At 40.9% G+C, this 21,625-nt stretch overlaps 1 protein-coding gene across 8 annotated transcripts in view; it reads left to right on the top strand.

Annotated features, from left to right (window-relative positions):
- CHST9 (carbohydrate sulfotransferase 9) overlaps positions 1-5,742 on the top strand; it is an 88,146-nt gene extending 82,404 nt beyond the window's left edge. For all 8 annotated transcript variants that reach the window (XM_058833266.1, XM_058833261.1, XM_058833265.1 and 5 more), the window contains one exon: positions 4,204-5,742. In XM_058833266.1, coding sequence (XP_058689249.1) covers positions 4,204-5,301 — 1,098 coding nt within the window. In that variant the 3' untranslated portion in view covers positions 5,302-5,742. The remainder of the gene's footprint in view (positions 1-4,203) is intronic.
- The last annotated feature ends 15,883 nt before the right edge of the window (positions 5,743-21,625 follow it).

The raw sequence follows: 21,625 nt of genomic DNA, 5'->3' as shown, positions 1-21,625 counted from the left end.
AAATAAATAAATCCATTAACCCATTAATAACTCTAAAATGCCTTTTGTTTTGACAGCTTCACTGATTTGCCTGCCAGTAGCCAAACATCATACAAATTCTCTATAAAATTCCATTTTTTTCCTTGAATTTAAACTTATTTTTAAATCTATCTTCAGTTCCAGCCTAGCTAAAGTGAGACAGAGGCAATGTGCATACTCTTCTAAATTGGGCTCATAGCTACTTCCTAACTTCCTTCCAAATGTGTTCATGCAAGCAGAGGACAGGGATCTCTTCACAATTACTGGTAAAGCTGCAGTACTTCACTGGGTTTAATTTTCAGACTAAATGTACACAGCCTGCTGCACAGGTTGTCAGCATATCTCAGGGATAACCTTGCATCTTTCCAAGGTAACCACAGAGTTCATCTCCCAGGCAGGTTTGGTTCCCAAACTTGGCAGCTCACTGGAAAGCCATAAATGGACATTCTTGTCCTTGGACACTTGGCTCATAGAGTTTGGTAAGGGCTGTCTGCATGGTAAGATCTGGGTCCAGAGTCAGTGTCTGACACTGCCTCCTGCCTGTTTGTGTATGTTCAGGGGTTTTCCTGAACAACAGTGCTCAGTAGCTCATGGGATGGGCTGTTAGGAATGTTGATATATGGACATGGATATTTTTTCAAAGTGCTTATTGGTTTTGTAAGTTTTTGTTTACTTGTTATTGCTGTGGAAAAAGAAAATAAATATATAACATCTCTATATATGAAGATGTTCAGATCTTTAAAGTGTCATAAAATGCATAATAAAAAATCACTGACACCAAGAGCAAGCCAAAGAAGACACTTCTCTTTATATAAGACTGGTATCATAAAATATTTAAATCCTTTCAGAGTGTGTGGCTTTTAGCTCTTTCATGCAGATAAGTGTCAGACTGTCAGGCAGCTATGCTTAAGGAACATGGCAGTATCTATTAAACAATTTCTCTTAGTTTCCTAAGAAAATTGTCTAGTTAAATATTTCTCATCAAAAATAAAGCTTGATTCATCTTTTCATTCATCTCACCTTTATTAGGTACAAACCTAGTTATTCAGGCGAGTGTATAGAAAGGTTTGAGCTATTTCTTTCTTCTTTTTTTTCTTTTCTTTTGCTTTTTTGAGTTAGAAAGCTTCCATGGAAATGTACCAGCCATTTATGCATTTGGAAAATATCACTATCCATTCCTATTCTTAGAGCAAGTTCCAGCCAGCATTTACTGCAAGGACACTATCCCTCACAGAGACCATAAAAACATATATTAGCCAACATAAGTGGGATAAGGGTCTCAGAGAGAGGTGGAAGAAGAAAGCAACTTACAATATTTTACATATTCAGATAACTTCTTTGTCCTCAGATCTTTCTGTATCATAGCTTTGGCCCTAGAGTTTTGGGGTTTTGTTTGGGGATTTTTATTTGGCTTAGGGAGGGAGGGGTAGGCTTGTGAGGGTTTTGGTTTGGTTTTGGTTTCCTTTTGGGGATTATATTTTTATTTTTCTTCCTTTTTGGGCCTTTTTTGCTAAGAGATTCTTTCTCCTTTTTCATCATCTCACTAGGAAGGAGCCCCTTCCAGTCAACTCCAACCATGCATGTGTTGTTCCTTTACAGTGGTACTGAGATTTTTTTTAATAGTTCTGTCCATCCTTCTCTTAGGCTTTTAATCCCACAAAAAAATCTTTTAGTAGGGATTCCTACAGCTGCATTCACAGTTTCTGCAACTAAAATACAATGCTCCTCTAGTACCATCTTGGGTTATCCCCTAGGCTTGTCCTGGATCACAGGCAGACTCTTTGAAATGGAACAAAATCAAGACCACACACACCTTTCAATCTGTCCTTTTCCCTCCTGTTCTAGTAGAACTAGGGCATCTTCCACTAGTTCAGGAGAACAGGATGGCTTGAGAAGGCTAAACTTTCCTCTGAAGTGTAAGGCTCATTTTAATCTGAAATTCAGATGGTTTAAGTTTCTTTGCACAGAAATTAATTGCTAAATTCAGGTGACATACCATAGGAAGTCATGAGGTACTGCCCTCTTCTGAGTTTTCTCTGCATTGGCAAACACCACTACAGCCATGTGTCACGGGAGACTGTTTCCTAAATTTTCCTAAATTTTCACCTGAGTTGCACTGATGAACTTACAATCTTTACTTTAGCGCTGTTACAATTTTATCCCTACTTCTTTTGAGCCTGGTTTCATGTAGCTGGTTTCTGAGTACCCCATACTTTTCATCTTACCTTTTTAAGTTCCAGGTTTCCCTTTTAAGGTAAAAACATTTAAATTATTTGTAAGTCTGTGGTAGTGCAGTAGCAGTTGTAAGAATGGCACTTTGCCATTCACTGTGATGCTGAAACTCCCATTAGGCTCATAGTCATACCCTGGTTTACTACTACCACTGCTTTCTGTTGTTACACACTGACTTAGCTCCTGAATTATTTCCATCCTAGGGCTGAAGGAATAACCTCTAGACACATGTGTTTCATTTGTTTTAAAAAATAAAAAATATTAGACAATACATTTTTTTAAAAAATATTAGAAAAGCTGACCACATCAAAAAAATTAATTCAACTAACCTTTTGCATCTCTAAAAACACCAACATGCATCTCTCACAGACATACAAGTCCTGCGTGACTCTCTTATTTGTTTTCACCAATACAAAAATCTGTTCAGTGGCATAAAGGCCTGCTTGTCAGTGGCTTGCAGCAGTACAGAAAAGCCTGATCCCCTGGGTTTGTTTTTGTTTTGGGAAATTATTACACTGCAACATATGCTAGCTTTTCTTGGAACTGCTTGTTTTTTTCATAGGCTTTTTTTCAAACTGAAATTCAAAGTGTGTTCCATTCATTACCATTTCTTACATTATTCCTCTGAATTTTTAGCAGTTTTATTCAAATTGGCCTATGAACTTTATCATCCCCATAAATCCACACTTAAGATCTACCAGTCCACAAATCAACATTCCAGTAAATGTTTAATCAGTTTAAGCCAGAAAAATCTTTTTATGTAGATTTCCAAAAATGTTAATCTTATGGAAGCAGTCAGATAGTCTGTGCTTGTCTGTCCATCTAACCCATTTTTCTACTACTTGCAAAAAGATATTTAAAAACCTATTGATCGACATCCTCCCTCTCCAGATGTGTAATGAAAATAAGCAGCTGTGGAGGTGTCCCAATGCAGCAGGCTTGCCTGCTAGCAGGAGAAAAAAATCTACAAGGCTTACCAGACACATGAGAATCCACTCAAGAACGAGCAAGCAGAAATACCCATATTGCAGGAAATTCTTCAGTCAACTTGCATGATACAAGACTCTGAAAAATTTTATGTCAAAACACAGATGCAAGTTTTGCTGTTCCTGCAGTTTGTGGATTGCACAATGGCTGGGGACATACAAAGAGACGTTTAGGAGGAAAGTCTCATATTTTCACATTCTTTGCAGAGTCACTGGTTGATGTTTAGTTAGTTTGTGTCAGTAATGTTGATGTTTAAATAAGTCAAATGGAATAGGCTCCAAAGGCATCTATTTTTCCTTATCAGCTGTGAAAGCAGCTCAGGTCCAGGCATCTGTGTCACAGACACCTGTATGTACATTCAGTCCAGTGCATCCACATCCTCTCTGTATGCAGATAGGAGTAGGACCATTTTGGAGGGACAATTTCATCTGTCACTACTCCCTGCTCAAACCAACTGATGTCAACTGTTTAGGAGCCCTGATTTTGTCCCCTATCACCACTGGGGGACAAGGACTACTCCAAGTTTCGGTGGTGGGAGTAGATCCAGCATCTGTTACTGTGATTGTGCCAGTGTCCTCCAGAGAACGACCATGCAGCTTCACCAGTGCCAGTGCTGTCACAGGGGAAAATGTGTTCAGTAGAGAAAAATGCCTGGCCACCCCTACCAGGACTATCAGCCCCTCCGTGTGAACCATTTTTGATTTCTTAAGTGTGACTTGAGCTATTTATTTTTATAGAAGGATCTACTGTGTGCTAACAGGTAATCTTCAGAAGCATGTATTTCAGTAATTAGCCCAGCTTGTTCCTAAATTAGGTGTTTTGATCAAGCAGTTCCAAAGGGACTTTGTAGCACCAGATGTGGCTTGGTTACGAGCATACCCCACCATCCTGGCTGCTGCTACGACGTGAGTGGGCTGGGCTGGACTGTCACTGTGCTCTAAGCTCTGATCCTTTCCATGTTTGCAGGATTTCACACTCCAGCCTCTGGGGATGCCAAGGAAAGCAGCATGGAGGAGAAGTGCTCCTGCAGGCCTCAGTAACCATGAGATAGCTGTCCCAAGCAGCAGGCACTGGCCGGGTAGAGCTGACCCTTTCGGTGTGGTAGCTGCCTCACTGGGGAGCCGACAGCCTGAGCAGCAGAAGATGAGTGAGTCCCCTCTCAGCTGGTTCAGAGGGGTGTATTTACCCCCTGCTCTGCACCCATTAAACAAGACATTTGTCAAGGGTGGTGAGTGGCAGGACACAGATAGCACCCAGGAAAAGCGTGGGGCCTTCCTGCAGGACTTCTGTAGGAAATACAATAGCAGAAAGAAGCTGCAAACCCACCTGGTGCACCTGGTGTCAAGAATTTACGTGGAGGACAGGCACAAGGTTCTGTACTGTGAAGTGCCAAAAGCTGGCTGCTCCAACTGGAAAAGGGTCCTCATGGTGCTCAGTGGACTTGCTGCTTCAGCAAACAACATCTCCCATGATGATGTGCACTATGGAAAGCATCTAAGGAAATTGGACAGTTATGACCTAAAAGGGATCTACACACGCTTGAACACGTACACCAAATTTATATTTGTACGTGATCCTATGGAAAGACTGGTATCTGCCTTCAGGGATAAGTTTGAACATCCAAACAGCTATTACCATCCAGTATTTGGAAAGGCAATAATTAAAAAGTATAGACATAATGCAGATGAAGAAGCATTGAAAACAGGATCGGGAGTTAAGTTCAAGGAGTTTATCCAATATTTGCTAGATTCCCACCGACCAGTAGGAATGGACATTCATTGGGAGCAAGTCAGTAAGCTCTGCTATCCCTGCCTCATCAACTATGATTTCATAGGAAAGTTTGAAACCCTGGAAGAAGATGCCAATTACTTTCTGCGGCTGGTAGGTGCTCCAGCTGATCTGAAGTTCCCTAAATTCAAAGACAGACATTCATCTGATGAGAGAACAAGTACAGAAGTAGTGAGGCAATATTTAAAGGAATTGTCTAAGGAGGAGAGACAGCTGACCTATGACTTCTATTACTTGGATTACTTAATGTTCAATTATACATCACCACTTGTATAGCACTAGAATGGCTTCAGGCTTCTATTAGATATTTATCATTTTGGGATTCAAAACAACTACTTTGGTATTAGCTCTGAAAGGAAACGAAGTTACTGCTAAGTAGAGTTGTCTTGAATTAGTGGGGATTTTATAAGCTAGAGTGATATCAATTGGTATTAAATTATGGAGAATGCAAAGAAAAAAAAAGACCTGTAAACAGCATAAATTGCACTAAAATGCCTGAAAAAGCTGCTTTTACCATTATGGATTGTACTACAGAAGCAGTAGCTCAGACAGCTGTTGCATTAGCTTACCTAATGTTCTTTTAATGGTTTAAGAAAAAAAAATTCAGAGTGGCGTGATTTTTTTTTTTTTTGGTGTGTTTGCTTTAGAAATGGGTTTTGAAAAAAATTTTGAATGTATTTTTACTTTCTGTCACTTATTAATAAAGAATCGTTGGCTAATTTTCTAAAATGTTTACAGTGTTCTCAATTGCAAGGCTTGTTTTTTGATTACTATTAGACTATAGCCAATTTTAGACCTGATTTTTTTATTGAAGGACGCTCTTGAATACAAATCCATCAAACTAAAAATAACACAGCAGCTCAGTTGATGGGCAGAGTAAATTTTGGGTAAGCCTGCAAAGGACCAGTCCACTACCTCATTTTGATTGATGCACTGGAGTTGACAAGTACAACCGTCCTTTCAGAGAACTGCTGCATTCAACAAAATTAAGATTTTAATGCACAGTGGATGCATCACTACACATGATGCATGCATACTGTGGCCCAAATATTCAGTATATGGTAGTCCTCATTTTTGGTTAAAAGGACAATATTTCAGCATGGCAGCTCCAAGATATTCGAAGGTCTGTACTGAGAAGAAACTTCAATGAAAGTGCTGTGACCATTTTGAGTCTGCTGGGGTCTGATTATCAGCCCAGCTCTCAGCAATCTGTTACAGAGAAGGTATGTGTGCCCATTGCCTCCTAGACGTATAAACTGGTTCTGCCCCCAGAGCTTCCTGAAGTCACCTGTGTTTTGCTGTCCTGCCTGCCTTGCCAGTAGTCACCAAGCCCCAGGAGTGGGGTGAGTGGTGCAGTTTTATGTGGTGTAATGTGTATTGGTGACTTGTCCTAGAGGAAGATGGGTCCAGAATCCCACAGTCCTGGGAAAGGAAGTCCACAGTCCTTTGAAAAGGAAAAGGTACCTTCTACCCTTCCCTTCCCTGTCCTCCCACAAGTGCTGCCTGACCAGCACATGCAGATGTTCTTGCTAGAGTGACCTCTCTAGCACAATGGGTGGGTCAGGGTGTCCCAGGAGGAGGAGAAATCTCTGCAAAATTATAGGATCATGGAACCATTGAAAAAGGCCTCTAAGATCATCAGTCCAATGATTGACCTAACCCTACCAAGTCCATCACTAGACCAAGTCCCTAAAATGGATAGGGAAAAATCTCTGTGCCCTTCCACAATGAAGATGTCACCTATGCCTTACTTTCTGAAATGGTTTGGGGCACCTTGCTCCAGTGTCTCAATATAGCAAGTTGTAGAGTGAGGAAACAGCCTGATGGGAAAGTGATGCAAGTAAAATGTCTTTTTCCTCTATTCCCAACCATTGGTCACAAGTAATGGTATTATTACTGTCCTTTCCTTCATCTCAGGCAAAGTATGAGATTGATGAGTACAGATTCAGTCCTTCCACAGTAGTAGTTGTAGGTCCCAACTGAAAGGCCAGACCATTTCCAGGTACCGTCACTGCACGATTCTCCCTCAGTTTTCTCCTCAGAAGAGGAAAAAAAGCCACCCCCAGTCTCCATGGTGCCAGATCGTAATCAAGCAGGCTCTGCACATCTCTCCTTGTGGCAGGACAATCCACTCTAAGGGGAAAAGCTAAAAGCACACTGGGCAGCCCAAGCCAGGGGTTGTGCTGACTGTGACTATCAGCACTCATAGCTTAAACCATCCTTTTCCCTGGGACCACAGAGCAGAGAGGAGAAGCAAAAAGCCATCCATCATCATGAGGTGTGGGGAGATGCATTTGCTCAGCACCAGTGAGAAGTTGCAAGGATGCCTTGGACAGGGAAACATACACATTGTTGCTTGTGTGAGCTGTTGCTGTGCGTGGGTGGACCACAGGTGTTAACACCCAGAAGCGTTCAGGAGGCAATATCTGACAACTGGACCTCCCCCATGCCTGCTTCTCAGGTGAACAAATATCTCCCCTTTGAACACAGGATGGTGTTCAATTCCCACCTTCCCTGTCAGAAATCCCTCCTGGTTTTCCTGTGGGCTCCACCCCACAGTGCCAGAGCTGCCCACCCTGGATGAGGCAGCATGGGAAGCACAGACATCCCACGACTGACTGCAGAGCCCCTGGCTGCAGAGGTGATGGCTCCTAGCATTCCTTGTCATGCTGGACAGCAGCACACAGCCACTGTGCTGCCACACCAGCCACGCTGGTTGATGGCTCTTACTGAGTTCACATTTGTCTTTACCCCGCAGGATGTTTTTTTTAACTTTTTCATGCATTTTCATGGCTGTTGCTCTCAAGTTGTGACTGTGCGTCAAGACATCAAAGAAGAGCTCCTGAAAGTTTTGATTTTGTACCATGCAACCTTCTAACTCACATGGAAATTGCCTTGGATTTGACCTTGGTTTGGCCTCTAGATTTTCTGGTCTTGTGAGTATTGGATTCAACCTCAAATCCTGAGTAAATCTCTCTTGCCATATAGGAAGACTATTGAATATAAATGTCTACCAACCTTTCGGTGTCTATATATTTGCTTTGTCTTGTCTGTGGATGTGTGTTAATTAACTGACAATTTACAGACAAAAAAATGGCACTAGTATTTTCAAAAAAGCACGTGAGGAAAAAAGTGCAACATGCTAATAAAGAATGGAAGCCAAGTTATAGATGAGGTTGGTATGAATAATTCAGAGAAATAATATTACTAAATGACAAAGTCTCTGAAGAACTTAAGCTTAACACTGAGTTCATTTTAGTGGCAAACTTTCTGCCTATCTGATCAGAAAATGACAGAGATTTGGGGGGGCAGCTTTAATTGCACTGAAAAAACTGCACAGTCTCATAAGATTTCATCTACTAGCAGGTCTTAGATAAAGCTATTGTTTGAGTCAAGGAGGGGGTTAAAAGAAATTATTAGCAAATGTTTGGTTTCTGCAAATGATAGGGAAAATGACATTGATTTGCATACATCCATGGACATGGATATTAGGTCCCCAGACTGTCATCTTGAAAATCTGGTATGGTTTGTATTTGTGATTTAACAGGGGAGGACACTAGTTAAGGCCTTTAAAGCATGTGTGTGCACAGAGGCGTAATTGTTTTAGCTGCACTGTTGTTCTATGGCTCTAGTGAAAGTAATTTAACTTCTTTGTACGCTCAACTTCAAATTTCATAGCCCCTAACTGCATTTAAAAATTCATTTTTTGAAAATCTAACCCAGACTTTTGTAAAGAAGAGCCTCTCCATAGTCATGTTCAGTGACCTAAGGGATTCAGATGATCTCAGTAGCAGAATCTAGATTGTACTTTGCCTCATTAACCACATTTTGAAAATCACCAGCCTGCTTTGCCAGGAATTAAGTTACATGATTTAAAATTAACATAAGAGTTTAGCATAATTGAAGTGGGACTGTGATATCTGACTTATGGGATTATAAGAGATAAAGGCATAATTTGCAGCATAAAAGATAACCTCTGTTTTTAAAGGTAAAATTTAAAAGGTCAAAGTGGGAGGCTGCATTGTAACTTTGTTTATATTTTGTAAGAATCATGGGCAAAAACAAAAACTGAAGGTCATCCACCATAACTAGCATAAAATCTCATCTCCACGACTGTGCACAGATGTTTGTTTTACTGAGAAAATTATATATAATGTATGCAGAAGAGGAATGAAAATACACTCCACAACATTCAGTGCGATTACATCTACACTAGAGATCAGCTGTGGCATGCAGAGCCTCTTTTAAGGGGCTTCATTACAGTAAATGCTTTTTAGTTATGAACATTTCTTCATTTGAAGATCTCTAAGCACTTCTCTAATGCAGGTCAGTTGTCAGAGCAAGTCAAATGTGCTGTAAAGGCATCACAGGGAGCCTGTGGGAGAGCTGGCATGGCAGGAGAGTGCTCCCTTGGCTCATGTGTCTCTTCCAAACACCAGACAATCATGCATCCCTCCTTGAAATTAAAACTTGATTTTTGGAACCTAATGTTCTACATCTGCCCTTCTTCTAAAATGAATCAGTATTAATAAAACCAAATTATTTAATAACAAAAATTTTAAATAATAAACAAATAAAAAATAAATAAATTCAATTTCATAGGAGTGTATTCCCAAATTCTGATATATACATCAACATAAGGCAGCTTATTTTTTCCAGTTAGGATTTGGCTTGCAAAGCTCAGACATTGCCATTGTGCCCATCTCTTCTAAAACTGCTGCTTGCTGAAAGTCAGAGGTTTGCAGCCACAGTGCAATCAAACACTGCACATACTCCTGGAAATTTCCTCTGGAGGAACTCCCCCAAAAGGCCAAATTTATTGGAGCTACTCCTGCCTCAGGCAGTGCTATCTTGGTGATGTGTCATTGGAGTCACTGGCTTAATTTTAAATGTAGTTTAAATTTAACTGAAAATTGCAATGTGACACTTTGCGTAAGTCTGAGAAGAGAATATTTTTCTCGAGCTTTGTATTGTGTGTATAGGTTACGTACAAACATCTTTGTTTTATGTGCCTTAAGGCTAACAATACATCAGAAAAGTCTTTTTAACTGTAATGCTAATACCAGTTTATCAACTTTATAACTCCTGTGATGCCTTTGAAACTAAATTAATTTGGTCTTGGAACATAAAGTCTGAAATCTGATGACAAATCGTTATATTTCATTAAAAATATGGATGCACCTTCCTGTATCAACCAATTAGTGTACAATTCAAAGGGCAGGGCAGGCACACACACTAGTGGGAGGTGAAACTATCTGATCTAACAAAGGACATTTGTTTATATCCCCAGATACCTGGGATTGCTTTTCCTTTGGAAACCTGTACAAGTGGGTGGATTCAGGAAACAGTCGTATTATTTAGCTTAATGAGAATGTCTTAGATTGTCTGGTTATCATAGAAATACCTGTTTTATGGGACAACAGTTGTACTTTTGGCAGTGCAGCTAACTGAAGTGAGTTCCACGTGTCTCTTCAATGTTAGATGTAGCTCTGCTTGTGGCTGGAGTGACGGACTTAAGAGATCTGGATCTTCATCCAGGTTCTGTAACTTTTTTAGACAAACATGAAATGCTCTCTGTGTTCGTGTCCCCACTGGTAAAGTAAGGAAAGTCCCCACTGATAAATGGAAGGAAATGATATTGTGTGTCTTCTCCTAAAATCATTAAACTGTGTGGCTAAAGAGCGGTGGTTAGAAATTAGTTATTAGGATGGAATTTAACTCATAGGATGTTCACTGCCTTTCCTTATGCTTTACTTCCAATGGCTTGGAGGAAGCTGGGGACTTCCCAGCTTTGCTCCAGCCGAGAAACATATCATTCAGCTCTGTTCTAGGCAGTTGGCAGCCTTAAGAATGCAAGCTCTGTTTCAAAACACTGTGCATCTGTCAAGCCTATCCAGGCACTGCCTCAGCATATAACCAGTGCCAGGATGTCTGACCAGGGAAAAGTGTCCCTCCGGTTCCTTTGGGAGAGCAGACAGGGTGACAATCTTGCCGTCTCAATTTATTCTGAGCACAGATGAAAGAGAAGCTGTTTTGTTTTCGTGCAGTAGCTGTAAATAAAGTGATGCTCAACTAGAGGGTTCTGCAGAAGCAGTGGATCCCATCCAGATGTTCAAACTCCTGCCTTGCCCTAAATACCAGAGCTGCATTACCCAGTACCCAGGGCCATGTTCCCCCAGTCCTGCCACCCCTTGTGACAGACTCCAGTTTACCTGGCATGCTAGAACATCTCAGGATTTATCTCCTACTAACATAGCCACTGTTTCTGTGACCCTGTGGAGGCTACAAATAACATGGGGATGGCATTGAGACAGACTATGTTGCTTTCTTCCTTTTGTTGTCAAAAAATATTGTGATTAACAACCGTGAGAGAGGTAAAAGAGTCCTTACAAAAGGAAAGAGAAAATCTCAAGTCCATGATCATAACTTTTTTTTTTTTTTTTAGTTTGTGTAATTATCACTTCCTTTCCTTGGTCTCCTGACACAGAATTTCCCTCCCTCTCTAATTATGTCAGCAGAAATGGGTGAGACCAATGGCCAGGTTGTTCCCAGCTGACAAGTGTAAGCCACCTCCAGTCCAGCACATCTATGTTATCATGGCACTGAGGCTGCACTAATAAGCCTGCCTGAGTATGGTACTGTCAGCCACCATCTGTGCACACATATCTGTCTTGACTTTGTCATGTAGAAATTACTTCTATCTCAGGGTTCGGGTCTTTTTCTCTCAAATTCTTGCAGAAATCACATTTTCCACAAAAGCCCACGGTACTGCACATTTCCCAAGATTTCTAAATTTTGAGTGGCCTATATAATTTGCATTCAAGAAACAGCATTCTGAGATATAAGGTGTAGGAGCAAAGCAGGTTTATCAGGGCATTTCAGCACACAGAGAGGTAAATCAATACTCAGTGGATTGTAAATACATGCCAGTAGGATATTAAATGATAAAGGTATCATTTTTCCCAGGGTAGTTACTTGGATGTAAAGACTGGATGTCTGCAGAGCAGGACCTGCATATTGCATTGTCTCAATTTTGACAAAAGCAGATGCACACAGAGACAGATTTTCAAGTTCTAGGAATGATAATAAGTTACAGTTCATCTGAGAAAAAATGTGTGTTTCTCAGAGTGTTCAGAAAACTGAGTTCAACTACATAAATCCCTCCCTAAAAGCTTGAATAAATGCAATATAAATGCATGCACATTTTATAAATGCATGCAGACGCACACAGTATTTGTATGTCAGTCTTATAACACCCAGACAAAGGTTTTGCAACAATGGTAGTGGGAGCTACATAGTTAAGTCCTGAATTTGACTTTAAAGACCTTAAATGTGCAGGGAAATATATGCACATAAACATTTTGTTAGCATGTTGCAGAACCACGTTATTCCAAGCAAATTTAAACTACTTGTGGAGACTGCAAGTTTGCCTCTTGCACAGCCTTTCTTTTTGCCTCTTTAGCTTTCTTGGGGCAGGATGCTGCCAGGTCTATGGCTCTGCAGTTTGCCAGCTGTGCCTGCTGCTGGTCAGGGGTACAGCTGTGGGTTTTGGGAGGAGATTTCCAGGTGGGACACTTGGTAGGGGGGAAGTAAGCAGGGGTTTACAGCATCTGTCTGCTTTCAAGGAAGTTATGGTGTTACCCCCTATAGTGCACTCCAAGCCATAGACACAAGCTGTCACCTTTGCTATGACTTCTGCTATTCTCTTAAAAAAAATAAAAAAGGGACAGAGAAAAAACTTCTAATGAGAAGGGGAAATGTTAATTGTGGCTGGAGGTGACAATGAACAATAATAAATTGCTGCTTTGCTATTGTATCTCTGATCAAAGTACTCTCAGGCTGCAGCAGAGCAAAAGCTCAGCTCCAAGGGAGGATGATGTTTCTCAAAATCCTCGTGATCCCTGCAGGTCCTCCTGAATAGCAGAGAAAACACAAACACTGAATCAAAGCTAGATAAAATTCTTCTCTCTCTCAGACTTGCTGCCAACAAGGCTCCTGTTTCTCCCTGTATCTTTTTGTCTGTCTCCAGCCTAGTGGCAACTGTGGGTCCAAGACAATGCACTGCTCCTGAATACAGAAACTCATCTAATGGAAGCACTCCTACCATGCAGCATCTGGCCCACAATTTATTTTCTGCTGTGATTTATTTAAAAGTGATACTAAGACTGAAATTTTCAGCTTAAACTGATGTATGTTAGGCTACTCAACCCTCAAGTTAGCAGGCAAAACTTTTTAGGTGGGCTGAGCCATTGCTGCTGCCAGGCACGTCTCTGGGAGTGGCAAAGGCCACCTCTGAAAAGCAGGATGGCCCTAAGGGATACACCTAAGTGTTGATGAAGAACCCAATTCTTAGGAAGCCATGCTTAACAGACTTTTAGTATAAAACTATACCCCTAAATACACTTACAATTGGAAACAGCAGAAGCTACTTTGCCAAGCCCATACCTTTCTGAGCAAGACATGGAGAAAGAGGGAATATTTTGGTGCAATTTCAGAGATTCTTTCTAGAATTTTCAATTTTACTTTCTGTGCTGCCCTTGGCCCCCAGTCACCAAGGCATTTCCTTAATTTACCAAAGGAAAACAAGCTCTACCCACTGACACATTTATAGCTAAAATCTGCTCTCTGTGCTGTCTTGGTTGCAGAAACAGGCACAGCCTGAATGAGAGAAGCTGGGAACTTGTTATGTAAAATCTACAGCAAGTGAGCTTTTCTAGTGCTATTATGCCTTGACCCCTTATATTGGCACAGTAACAAAACCACTGAGACTGGACAGTTATAAGGTTTCACAGGCTTTTTTTTTTTTTTTTTTTTTTCCCCTTTTTGGCCTCATCACAAAACCCAAGTGAATAAATGGTGTGTCCAAACTTCTGAAATAGTCTAGGACTTTCAGTATCCTCTACACACAAAGAAACAGTGGGGAAAGATTTGTCTTTTATTCATTCATTACTTAATCAGGGCAGACTACTGTCTAAAAATACCTTGCTCAGGATCATGATAGAAATCTCTCACACATTTTTCCAATTGCCTGGGCCACACTATGATCCCTACTGTTTTACATTCACATTGTTTTCCTTGTGTGGCTTAAAATCTCCACTTTTCCCAATAAATTACACTTGCCTGCAACTCAGGTGATCATTTTCCCCTACAAGACTTGATTTTTGTTCTGCTTCAGCATCATCACTTAAGTGATGATTTTAAGTAAAATAAATAAATAAATAAGGGAGGGAAGGGAAGGGAAGGGAAGGGAAGGGAAGGGAAGGGAAGGGAAGGGAAGGGAAGGGAAGGGAAGGGAAGGGAAGGGAAGGGAAGGGAAGGGAAGGGAAGGGAAGGGAAGGGAAGGGAAGGGAAGGGAAGGGAAGGGAAGGGAAGGGAAGGGAAGGGAAGGGAAGGGAAGGGAAGGGAAGGGAAGGGAAGGGAAGGGAAGGGAAGGGAAGGGAAGGGAAGGGAAGGGAAGGGAAGGGAAGGGAAGGGAAGGGAAGGGAAGGGAAGGGAAGGGAAGGGAAGGGAAGGGAAGGGAAGGGAAGGGAAGGGAAGGGAAGGGAAGGGAAGGCAAGGCAAGGCAAGGCAAGGCAAGGCAAGGCAAGGCAAGGCAAGGCAAGGCAAGGCAAGGCAAGGCAAGGCAAGGGAAGGGAAGGCAAGGGAAGGCAAGGGAAGGCAAGGCAAGGCAAGGCAAGGGAAGGCAAGGGAAGGCAAGGGAAGGCAAGGGAAGGGCAAAAATTGCTTTTTTTGGCTACAGACTACAGGGGCATTATATGCATTTTATACCTCTTCATGATTTTGGATACTTGGAAATATCTACAGTTTCTCAGGTATGCAGAGAACAACACTTTGAGGCAATGCACATGGGATCAGGGCAACCTTTTAAGAATGAGTAACATATTTCTGATATTGCGCAGCAAAAAATCGCATTGTGACACTGTGTGGAAGTGCCTTTTGTACTAAATAGGTTTGGAAGTCAAAACTAATTTTTGAAGAGACCGTTCTGAAAATTCCACTCTACAACACTGAGGTCCAGGCTGGTGGGGTGGTTTTCCATCCCCTCCCACACCCCAAGAACCAGCCAAGCCACAGTAGGAGCACTGGGGATAACAGTGCCAGTGAGGCATGTAGCTGAAAAGAATCCCTTTCACTGGTGTGTTGGTTCTGCCGTGCTGCGGGTGAGACAAATGTGCTCATGTCAGTCAAGTGTGCAGGGTGACACTGAAAATCAGATAGGTAGTGGGACATGTTAAGCTTATACAAAAGAGGCCACATTAAACCTATAAACCCCTCAGAAATCTCCCTTTCTCTGTGTGCACTCTTAGAAAGTTACATCTATTTTTAACAAGGATCATCAGACTGTTTTGACCTGGAGAGGTGTCACAGAATCATAGAATGGTTTAGGTTGGAAGAGGGCCATGAAGATCTAGTTCCAACCCCCTGCTTTGGAGTCTCCACCAGTCTTGACTTCTTCATATATACTAATACAGTACAATACCGGTCTGCACAAAAATAGTTTTCTCCATAAAACTCATGAAATCCACTTTAAACAGCAACTTATAGCAAAGCTATCTAAAACATGAATGCAAGAAAAGAGATGACTTGAGTTTCAAGAGGTAAGCCATGAAGAGCGGTCTCAGATTAGGTATTCTATATTAAGTCTGCAAATAAGTAAAAAAAAAAAAATACTTTTATCCCCAAAGTCTTCTGCAATAAATTTGTTTTTGTGTTATTTTTAGTTAGGGGATTGAATAACTCCAGTTGCCATTTCCAAGTTTGCAACCTTTCTCCTAGTCCAGTAAAAATGCAACACCTGTATCACTAGCTTGATGTGATGGGGTTTTCCAAGCTGTAAACACAAAAATCTGTCAGAAATAAAGTTACTGTTCTATAAAGGATTTTGAGAAAAACACACTATCAGGTTTTCTTTAGAAGCTTATGGACAAAAGGACTTGTAAATATTCATAGTCAGATCTTCCTTTTTTAGTTCAATGAAAGATGCACCACTGCATGGGAAAAGGATCAACATCTTCACATCTGTGCCCCAGGGTTTTAGCTTTTAGGAGGTATTAATGTTGAGAGGAAAGATAACCCCTGTAAAATACATAGTATTAAGACAACAGTAACTGTTGTAGTAATCTACAAAGATAACCTGAATGATCTGAAGCAAAATTGTCTTTCTTGGAACACGCTGCATAATCCCATTCATAGCATACATTTCCATTAGATATTTAATCCTATGAGTATGAAGCTATCTATGTATTTATTATACATATTTTCCTTACATTGTATAAAAAATAATAAAAAAAAAAACCAACTTGGACAAATTCCTGGCATTTGGCCACATGTCAAATATACAACACTGAGGTTTAGCCAAAGAAAAAAAAAGAAAACTAACAAGACAGAACAGATTTCATTTTTAAAATCCCACAGTGGTTGACAGAGGTAGCTGAACAGAGCAGTATGTTTCAGTGCTTCTAGAGCCTTTGCTGCTATACCAGGCTCTATTTGCTTAGAGCATTACCACTGTTCAGTAGCCACAGAACAGTAAATGGGTTCAGACCTAGCTGAGAGGTCTCTGGAAGTACTTAATATACTAATCATGGCAGCTGTTGGGGGATCTGGAGGGATCACTGTGAGGCCTCATGTGTTTTAGGGTTTTTCTCAGCAGGTAAGTCTGCAAGTAAATATAGAATCAATGCCAGTATAGTTTGAACATGACTTAAATCAGTAGGCTGAGAAAAGGATGGCCAAACACAGCAGACTGCATTGTGCTCTAGTGTGATGCCTGTCAGACAGAATGTCTGCAAAATTGCATGCCTCAGAGTGAAACAAGACTTATCTACAGAATGAGGGCTACATCCCCAGAAGGTCTCAGGAGTTATTGCAGAAGAGCAAGAAAGAAGGCTTGCTCAATGCAATACTGTGGCAAAAATGACTAATTCAATTCCCAGGTGTGCTAAAAGAAATGCCTTTGCTTGAGAATATGCCTTCTGGGAGGCCAATATTAAATATGCATTTTAAAAAGCATGTTGAAAAAGTGGAGAAGGCACAAACAAGACCTGGAAAAAAATAAAGCTACTGAATTTTCTTTAGAGGGAGAGACTGAAAGCTCAGTCTGCTAAGCTTCTCAAAAAGATGATGAAGAGATGAATTGCTCACATTATATAAGTATCCTCATGGGGAGACAGTAGAAGTATAAGAGGCTTTTTAATCTGGCAGATAACAGCATAATAAGAAGGAGCATATGGCAGATGAATTCATACAAATTCAGTTTAGAAACAAAGACCATTTTTGGTGATGAAAATTATTAGTCTTGGGAATAAGCTACCAAGAGAATGGGTGGATTTTCTTTCCCATGAGTTTTCAAATCTAAGCAAGAATGCTTTTTCAAAATATATAAGTTACTGAGCTCATGAAACGTGTCTTGAGGTAAAGTGTAATGGTCTACAATATACAAAGTTAAAGAACAGAAAATGTTATGTTACAGTTAACAGAAAATGTTATGTTACTATCTAGTCTTGAACTCCACAGTCTTTGATTGAGCTTCATTTCTGTAGGAACCTGAAGAGGTGATGAGGGAAGAAGCTGAGCATTTCAAGGGCTGTAAGTGAGAGCAACACAGTTACTGCTCAGGAAAGCATGGCTAGATGTTACAGAGCGTAGAGCAGCGGTGTTTACCGAGTACTACATTTTCTGATGTAGTGTAGTAGGCTGATAAAATCTGTGAGTGCTTAACTGAATTTCAGTGTCTCACCTAGCAAAGTTAGATAAATCTCTTCGGTCCCACTGGCTAAGGCTACACAGCCCCAGCACACAGACCACAGTATGATGGGCTGTTTTTCCTCCTGGCACATTTGGAGCTGACTGCATCTTGCTCTGTGCTGCTCCATGTCACTGCCCCCTTCCACAAGAGACCTTACTTCTCTATTTCCAGTTGACCTGGGGCTGTTCCCCTAACTTTCCTGTGTCCCCATGAGTGCCCAGAGTGGCTTCCCTTGCCCCTTCTGTCCAGTTCATCAAATCCTGACAGGCTGTGCCACTGATGCAGCTTTTCACTGCAACTGACATTGCAGCAGTTTGTGGCAGGAGGAGAAAAAAATATTTTTGTTTTGTTCTCTTTTGTCTTGTTCTTTTCCTCCAAGCAAAGGGTCTGTCCATGCCATGTTCAAATTAAACTATTTTTAAAAATGAAAAACCTCCAGGTGGTTCCTGTACTGCCTAGTTCTTAATTTTGCTTTTTCCAACAGTAATTGAAGCCTATTGAGGTGGGGGAGAGGGCAAAGAAAAAGCACTCAATCCAAATTGTCTTGTGAGGGAGGTAATAGAGCAGGGCTAAGGAAGCTCAGCAGTCATTTAAGTGCACAGCTTCTTGTAAATCCTTTCTGAAAAGCCTGAATGAATCCTCCAAATGAATGGCCATTTTGTCCCTTTTAGTTCTTCTTCTCTAGCACAGAACTCAATGTGCAGCTTGTGGACAGACAGATTCCACAATAAATAGAGAAGGAGAGTAAAACTAAACCTACTGGAGCTTGGCCAGCAGCAATGTCAAATCTCTTGACTGATTTCCCAGGGAATTCTTGCTCTAAATGTCAGGAGAACATAGCCCTGCAGCCAAACCTGGACCAGACTGATACCAAGGCGTGACAAAATGAATGACCTAAGTAACAAGATTACACTGCAGGAAAATTAAAACTTCAGAAATGTGCAAAGATCACATTTCAGTAAGCGGTGTTTTATATACGATCCTTTTAGTAGACAAAGCTTAACCCAAACTTATAAAAAATAAATTGGCGGGGGGGGGGGGGGGTGGGATTTTTTAGTGGTAGCAGAATAAAACTTTTCATCACTCAGGGGAAAAAAAGAGAGTTTCTGCAAATGGTTTTTGAAAAGGGTTTCTCACAGCCTGCCCTTAAACACTCTTGTTGACAGGAGCCAAGGAAGGTCAAAGGAATTTGGTCTCCTAGGAGTCTGCACAACTTTGAGAACAGCAACTAAGTCCTCCATCACCAGGGCACTTCTACAAATCCTCTTGGAGTCTGCCCTGCCAGTAACAGCAAGTATCCCTTTTGCTGTGGTTACCTGCAGCCACTCCTGCCCATAGGGCTGGAAGGAGCCTAAACAGCTTTGGGATTTCTGATCCTCCATCAGCTGTAGTTGAAACTGGCTGGTGGGCTCAAAGTTTTTTGAAAAGTTCAGGAACACACAGAAAAAATAGAGGGGAAGAGAGAGAAAGAGAAAGCATAGGCATGTAAACCTCCTTGCTTTTGGAAACGAAAAGCCTGAAGTGATGCTGAGAGGAGTTGAGCAAGCTAACAACAGCAACATAAGGAAGGATAGAGTCCAGATCCACTGGGTACAAGTGGAAAAGGACTAAGACACATAGAAAATACACAGTGCTTCTAAAGTATGTTATTTTTTTAGGTTTTGGTCTTTCTTTTCATCTGTTTCAGTCTTGGCTGACAAACCCCACGGTCTGACAGAGTTGCCCAGGATGGGTATCTATGAGATTTGTCCTAGCAGTGAAGGGATTCTTCCCACACTGCTGTTGAGTGAGACAACAGAATCTAGTGCTTGGAGTTTTTCTGCCCCTCTCCCTCATATTGTTTTAGCTGGAATTAGCTGTTTGTACATTCCTCTCTGACTTTGGCAGTGTGCCCTCTCCTCCATAACTGACCAAACTGAAATCCCAGATCCAGCACGCTTCAACTGTCTGGGAAGTTTGTTCAGAATGGGGATATCTTATGTGTTGCAGCATCTTCTCACCATGGCTTAAGTTCCTACACAGATCTTTAATTCATGATGCCCTAGAAATTACTGTAGAAACTCAGACTTAATGTTCAGTGAAGGAGAAGTAGAAGCACAGGAAAATTCCTCTGCACATTTCCCCCACCATGACACGGATTAAGTTTTAACACCATCTTTAAATTTTTCATAATACTCTTTTGTGAATTATTTCTTTAACTATGTTGAGTACAGTAGCAGGTGCATTTCACTGTTAGATGGAAGTCCAAAATGAGTTAACCCAGGTTTTATAAAAACAAAAATATGCAAAGAAAAAAAAGAAGAAAACTATGAACAAACCAAAAAATGAACTTATGTGGTCCCAATTCCCAACACTGACAAATTTACCCCTGGACAAACTGGAGCAACTTTCCTCTGATTTTCAGTGCCATCTCAAGGGATGTCTTCCCTGCCTTCTGTGCTTTCAACAGAACATAGTCTGTTTGATCAGAGCTGGCGCAGTGCACTTTGCTCCAGGTTTGTGCCTGAAGCATTGCCTTTCTCTGTTTTATGTGGCCACAACCTTTGTCTAATCCTCCAGAAGATCTTTCACAATAAGAATGGTAGCAGTGACAGAAGCTATTAGTGTTCTGGCTTCTCCATGTGGCAGTGATCTGCTCTGCAGATCAAAAAGAGCAGATACACGCTATCTGACAGACAAGGAAAAGCAATTACTGGCTTTGCTAAGTGAATTTTGTTTATAAACAAATAAACATGCCAAAGGAGCAGAGTCCACAAGGTGCCAAAGAACAAGTGATTTTTTTTTTCTGAAATCACTGTAGCAGGTTGTGAAGGGCTTAGACTGAAAACCCAAACACAGCAAATGAAACAGCAGAGATGTGTAATGATGTCTGTACACAACCACCCATCCCTTGACTAAGCTCAAACATTCGCAAATAAAGTGAAGCTTGAAAACAAAAAAAGAAAGCATCAAGACTGCAGTTTCTCTTTTGCCATCAAATTGTGAGTGTCTCTTGGAATCCTTTATGACATGGCTTTAGAGGAGGAACAGGCAAATTGAGAGAAACACTTACATTTGTTACACTTACATTACAATAGCCTTTATTTGCCATAAACTGTGATTGGTAAGCATTTAATATACGGACATGACTTTTCTATTGCTGTGTCTACAAATTTGTCTAGGGCATCCTTAATTGATATTGTTATACATTATACTCGTTTTTCACTGTTGTAAATTATTATCTATAATCTCTTAGCAGAAGCTCAGGGAGGACTTTCTGCCTGTGGTTTCCTGGAGTAGTTCCTCAGATCCAGCATTGTTTACTCATGGTTAGAAGGATTATCTGGTACAATGTGTCTTGTACAGGCTGGCTGATCATGACAAACTTTGATTTTCCACTGTTGCTGCATGGATGCATGGCTTTACCTGTAGTTTAACCTCATTTTACTGCTGAGCATGTTCCTTAGAATGTTTTCTATATAACTTATGCACATATTCTTCTACAGCATGCAAAGGTCTAAGCCAGATTTTCTGTATACTTTTTTTCATTCTCAGCCATGTCTTCTTCGAGTGACAGTTCCTGTGCATTCTCTAATGAAATAGTTGTGCCTGGGGCCTTAGGCAACTTTGTTTTTTCTTATTACATGAAGGGCTGGTTTTCACTGAATTGTTTTCATGCTGTAGAGGCACTGAGTAATGACCATGTGATCTTCTTCAACTGAGAGTATCACAGTCTAATTTAAACACTATTTTCCAGTGGCCTCCATTTGGCATTTCATACTAGTCAAAACTTCATTCAATTTAGCAACTTCAACAAGCACAACACAATATAAGAATTATATAAAGCTATTCGAAAGCATCCAAAGGGGGACT

Source organism: Poecile atricapillus, chromosome 2 (assembly GCF_030490865.1).
Source record: "Poecile atricapillus isolate bPoeAtr1 chromosome 2, bPoeAtr1.hap1, whole genome shotgun sequence".
In the NCBI taxonomy this organism is placed as follows: Eukaryota; Metazoa; Chordata; class Aves; order Passeriformes; family Paridae; genus Poecile; species Poecile atricapillus.
This window is presented reverse-complemented; position numbering and strand designations above follow the sequence as displayed.